The 6,151-nt window shown below is 45.6% G+C and overlaps 1 protein-coding gene across 1 annotated transcript; it reads right to left on the bottom strand.

The window, feature by feature from the left end:
• Positions 1-26: 26 nt before the first annotated feature.
• Positions 27-2,550, bottom strand: LOC122131114. The gene is made up of 5 exons (XM_042706029.1): positions 1,932-2,550; positions 1,596-1,647; positions 1,207-1,329; positions 637-762; positions 27-178 (listed from the first exon to the last, which is right to left on the bottom strand). Exons 1-5 carry the CDS (start codon positions 2,523-2,525, stop codon positions 105-107), a joined length of 969 nt encoding a protein of 322 aa, XP_042561963.1. The 5' UTR covers positions 2,526-2,550; the 3' UTR covers positions 27-104.
• Between the last annotated feature and the right edge of the window lie 3,601 nt (positions 2,551-6,151).

Raw genomic sequence — 6,151 nt, 5'->3', positions numbered from 1 at the left:
AGCATTAAACATTCACACTATGTAATATTAATGGCTTCTTTTGTGACTAGTCTGTTAATTCAGAATAATTATCTTGAACACAAGAAGTTGAATTAATTCACATTTCATGACAAAAACAACAACATAAGACTTTTACCTCGCTTCCTCAGAAGACCAGATCTGATATTAGATACTGGTTCTGCCAAAGAAAAAAAAAAAGAAAAAGAAAAGAAAACAAGGCAGAGTGAGAATTAGTGACAGCAAGAGAAAGCACACAAACATGCAAATGATGGTGCATCAACTATTAAAGGTATAGTTTGTGGTTCTAGAAAAAGGTTGTTGATATTTGAGGAACTGTGTGTGTGTGTGGCTCGGTCTGAGGTACTATGTTTCTTGATCATTTCAAAGATTTACTTCGGTCATGACAAATCCACAACAATTTCTAAAGATATTTCACTTCACAATCCAGGTCTGAAACCAAGCAATAATGTTGCAAACATCTTTTAAAGCACAATATTGTTTAATACCTCACCAAATAAACATTGCTTTTGTTGGTGTGCGCACGCAACTCTGTTGGCTTTGACCTAGTTAGCTCACTTGTTTTAGACAAAACACTGTGCAATGTGCACTCTTGCCTTAAGCGTGTATGGGTCTTACCTCCTTTCGACCTCTTGGCTGGGCCTCCTTTGGGCTCAGGGACGGGTCTTTTCAGGCTAGCAGAGGCTTGAGAGGGTCGCACTGAGCTGGCTGCAGTGTCTTTGCTCAGGGAGGGAATGGCTCCCTCTACAGGCAAAAGGAGGAAACAGCACCACATTTCAATTCCAGTTAAAGCCATTTCCAGCATAAAGGTCATACAGGTTATAACAAATCTCTGTACCATCATATTGACTACTTCCTGTTCTGCTTGGGAACTTGATGATCTTTAGCCCATGCTGTTATGAACTGTGCAGTGCCAGTAATGAACTTGAAAGGTCATAAAAAGATGAACCATATTTAACAATAGCAACTCAGAACAAAGCATTGCTGGGAAATTGAACATTTGTTCCATTATCTTCACACAGAAAACCAAATGAAGGGTTTCGAATCCAGGAGTACAGAATGAGATAAGGCTCCACTTTAATATCAGAGGCTTGTTACAACTGTCCACTATGCAGGTTGCTCTGTAAGAAGCCTACGTTTTCACATTGTCATGTAGCCTACTGGTCATGCTGTTTTCAGTAATGATACCGTTTGTTTTTTTCCTGAGGCGTGCTGAGCAGGCTGGGGCCAGGCTGAGGCGTTTCTCAGCAGCTGGGGCTGGCTGCTGTGTGGGAGTGGCAGAGGCAGCACTGCGCAGGGCCGCCTTCATTCCTGTAGGACGCACACGCACGCACGAAAATACAAATTACAGATAGTTATTTAGTTTCAGTAAAACACAGATATAAAAATGGATGCCGACCAACAATCAACTGCTGACCAACTGCTACTATTTGTTTTATTCATTTTAAAGTGATGACTGAAACGTCTAATGCACTCAAGGACCAAACTGCACTCTGGTTAAGTGTAGGAGGTGAGATTTGAATTGGGAAAAGTCAGAAACTCAGAACTTAAAAGCAAATTCAAAAGTCCCATATTACCAAGTGAAAATCTTTTATACGCCCCAGGAATCCCAGATGGTGCTGCATTACCCTTCAAAAAGAAATACAAAAAAGTTAACTGTTGAGTAACTAAACAGGCTCCACTGCAGGCAAGTTATTTCAGACAGAGCCAACGACACATAAAGCCATACAAGGAAGTGGCTTACATTTGTATACTGAGGCAAACCCACCAAAGAAAAACATTTATCCAAAATGCTACTTCACATTAAACAAATAGCCTACTACTACTGCAAATGTTTTTCCCCATTAGAAACACTACTGCTAGCCGCACAATCACAATCAAACATCAACGTATTTGCTTCCATCTCTGCTCACCTCTAACATGCTGTTGGCCAGAGTGCACGTGGGCTTAGGGATGGCACGGCGAGTGACAGGAAGTCCTGGGAGCTTGATACCATGCCCCGACACTGCCGACATCCCTACTACTCTGGGAAACAAGATGCCCTTGGCTTGGGGACGTCTCTGCTTCAGGCCGGCCGTTGCTTCTTCTCTCCCTTCCTCACAGGGGAGGGCTGGAGCTGCAGCAGGGAGGTCTCCACCCGGTGGGTCACCATCGGTTTTGGTGGGGGGGGTGGTGGTGTTGGAGGGGAGCACCAGCTGCTTGCGGGCCTCGCAGGCCTTCCTGATGACTTTGGCGGGCCGGGAGAAGGAGAACTCGCGGTGCTCAGGCATGGGCGTGGAGGTCACCAGGCCGGCCGAATGCAGGTCCAATGACTCGTCCAGCATGAACACGTTTACCTCTAGCGGCGGGCGCTTCACCATCATCTCCGGGGACGCGCTCAGGCTCTCCGCCAGCGTGACATCGTTTGCAGTGGTGGTGGTCGGAGCCACCGTAGGCACGCTGGGTGAGGCACTGGTGGTGGTGCTCAGCACCTCAACAGTGATGTTCATTGCTTTAGCAGATGCCATGGTAAGCGGATTGTTACCTCTTCGCACCAGCCTCTACAGTGCTATTCATCTCTCTGGCAGGTTTTGTGGAAACGGGGGTTGCCAAATCCACTGTTCCATTGTGACGAGCAGTCATAGACACGTCACTGGTGCCGCTTCCATTTCCGTTTGGAAAATCCACTGTGGTATTGTGATGGACAGGCACGATGGATTTGACCTCAGTTGTGGTTGACTTGCCATCATTCTCTTTATCCACAGTGGTGTTGATCTCTGGAGCAGGTGTGGAGATACTGGAAGCAACTTCAGACATGGTCATGCTGCAATCACTCCTTATCTCCATGGTGATGTTGATCTCTGGAGCAGGTGTGGAGATACTGGAAGCAACTGCAGACATGGTCTTGCTGCAATCACTCCTTATCTCCACGGTGATGTTTTCCTGTCCAGTAGGCGTTGCGCCGGTGCTGCCAACACAGTCTGCCAGGTCCACGGCCCCATTCATTGTGATGTCACTAACTGCCCCAGCACTACTGGTGCCATTTGGCAGATCCATGGTGCCGTTTATGTCTGCGGCTAGACGGTCAATATTGGCTACAGCTGCAGTTGCACTGTCCCTACAAGGCGAGTCCACTGTGTTTTGGGGACAGGGCAAAACAAAGCTGAGAGCAGGACTTCCGCTTCCACACCCCACATCCATGGTGTCATTTTGGGGAGTCAATGGCACAACATCCGGTAAGAGCACAGTAATGACAGTGCCGGCGCCACTTGGCAGATCCACCGTGTTTGCCGGCCCAGTGGGTGTGATGGGTGCGATGGAACAGTCGATAAAACTCGCCGGCGGGCTCTCGTTCACCAGAGATGGAGAAGTGGCTTGCTGGAAAGGACTGTGCCTGTCAGGCCTCGCCCAAGCCATCATTGGGCTCCCATCCAACAAAGGCGCCTGAGACCAGGGGTCAGGCGACCTGTGGCGACAGGAGTCCCCACATCCTCTTGAAAGGAGACGTTAAAAGTATTGTCCACAAATGATTGTCTTTCCCAGGGTGGAGTCTCTTCTAAGAGACTGTAACCCAATTGCTGCTTCTCTGGCCGGGTTTTGTCGGGAGATGGCAGGGAGGCGATTCCCTTGCTCACCTCTGCAGTTGCAGGAACATTGCTGACTTTATGTGCATCACCGGGGTGACAGTCACTGGTGTCTCCTCCAGTTCTATTAGCAGCAGCTGACGTCTCTTGCTTATTCATTGCTACAATTTGCCTGGAGAGGGAGGGAGAGAGTGAGAGAGGGGGAGAGAGAGAGGGGGTGGGGTGGGAAGGGGAAGGGTGAATAACATCAATCAGGCCAACCCTTTGACCGAAACCAGTTGTGGGCATAGACATATGTCTATGGTTGTGGGACACCTGCCTTGGGCTTCTCAATCACAATTCATCAGTGGAAAAGTGGTGGGCCTAATGTACATTCTGAAAAAACATCGTTTTCTCCCGTGATCAATGATGCATTCGTATATTGAGACTGCAAACAAAGTTACCAAAAAGCGCTGGGCACATTCAGAAGTAAAGCTATTTGCGAACATAGCCTCTCATTATTTTTTGTCTCCAGAATGTCTGTGGCTATATGTGAAGCCATAACTACAAGGACAAGGACAGTTTATGAACTGTCAAATATGGTAACGCTAGTGTCTGCACAAGGAGTTTGCAATAAATGAACGAGGCAGGAATCAGCTAGCTACTCTGGATAGCAAGATACGTTGATTAGCTTCTAAACTAGCACCCCTATTAACTAAAGTATGGTGTGTTGGTTCTATGAGACGAATAATGTAAAAAAAATAAAAAATAACCCCTAAAACTCAGTTATCAAAGTCCCAAAAGTTTCGTGAACAGACATTCATTTAGGTGGTGAAATGACGTTAACGTTTTAGCTAGATATTTTGAGTAGCAAGGACAGCGAACTAGCTCCATTTGCTTGTCAGGTTCAAAAGGTGGGTAACAAGTATGGCATACATTGACGACAGACCGGGGTTACAACAGAAAACAATGGAGCACTATACTTAGTCATAGTCAATTATAGTAAGTCATAATTTATGATAGATCTATTTCACTTACCATGAGTTACAACAGGAAGGTATCTTTGGAACGCATTTTAAAGAGTTCAAAATAAGCACCACAATTTTCGATTGGTTAGTACCAGCATGCAAAGCGCCAGGAATGCATCATCGGCCAATCACAGTCCACCAAAAACACCAATAAGGAAACTCTTCGTTTAGGGGTGTCGAACCACTGACTAGAGATAATATAACCATTTGTTACTTGCAAAACTTTTCATGGAGGATGGAATTTAGCAAGAAAAAATATATTTATCCTAACTCAGTGGTTCTCAAAGTGGGGGGCGCGATGTCACAGACGGAGAAAAAAAAAAACGACCGCCGACCTGTCACTGGTTAGTGAAAGCTCCCTCAGTGGCGAAATGCAAGGGTCTGGACTGACCCAAACAAATCAAATACTGTTTTGCTCCTGATCCACCAATCAAAACGGAGTCATCATTAGAACGCGAGTTGCACCTAAGCTTAAGAGTATATAAAAAAAACGCAGGCATGGTAAGCGCTCACCCTGAGACGACACTGCAGAGTTTGTTCAATTTCTCTTGTTTCCTCTATCATTCAGATATTCATTGCTTTATAAACAGTCTTTTTAAAGACTCACTTCTTCCTTAGTAATACCTTACTGCACGTGCAGTAGGTTTATTCGTAGCCTATTCTAAGGAGTAATTTGCTCCACAGTTTAAAAAAAAAAGCTCGTAGCCCGAGAGCTAGCCTAGCTAGCTACCTTCTTCCAACTGCAGCTAGCCCTTTTCTCCTTAACACCTACCTTTACGTCATTTTTTGTTCATCCACCGTGTTGCAACAAATAAAACACCAGCACTTGAATACTATTTTGTGCTGTCCCTGTCTACATTGTGTACAGTTCGTTTTGTTAGGAATCATTGCTAGCACAGCCTTATCCATTATTCGTGTGCAAGTCGTTCACAACCACACAAGAACACGACGTTGAAATTAGAACTTTATTAACAAGTTCTGATTCGTAAAAGTCAGAAAGAGAAGCCTGTGGACTTCTTTAAACATGAACATGATGGCCTCCAGCAACAACGAACCACCATCTCCAAGCAGTGTCTAGAGGCATCTTATGTAGTTGCTCATATAATTGCTAAGCTTGGCAAACCCCATACAATTGCCGAAACACTGATTTTTGCCGGACGCGCAAGACAAGACGTGTAAAATAATGATAGGAGCTATACTCAGCGAAATACTTATGTCAAATGACACTGTATCACGCCGAATATCAGAAATCAGTCCTATTTCAAAGAGGACTACCGTTCATTCGCCTGAGTTCGGGATCCATTTCTCTGCTCAGCAGACGAGCTGTCAATAGACATGAAAGAGCAGCTGAAGAGTGACAGTAGACTTAAGCATCTCCCCTCTCGTCATTCTGGGTAGCAATGATCAGCTTTGACCTTTTCGCGTCGACATATTTGTGCGAGACAGGCTTTTCAAGACTGACTGCGCTCAAAACTAAATACCGCAACCGCGCACAGATCCGATGATGACCTGAGGATATGTTTGTCAACATTGCCCCAAGATTTGCAGTGCAAAGCAGGCTCA

Source organism: Clupea harengus, unplaced genomic scaffold (genome assembly GCF_900700415.2).
Source record: "Clupea harengus unplaced genomic scaffold, Ch_v2.0.2, whole genome shotgun sequence".
NCBI classification, from domain to species: domain Eukaryota; kingdom Metazoa; phylum Chordata; class Actinopteri; order Clupeiformes; family Clupeidae; genus Clupea; species Clupea harengus.
Note: the sequence above shows the minus strand (reverse complement) of the source record. Positions and strands in the feature narration are given on the sequence as shown.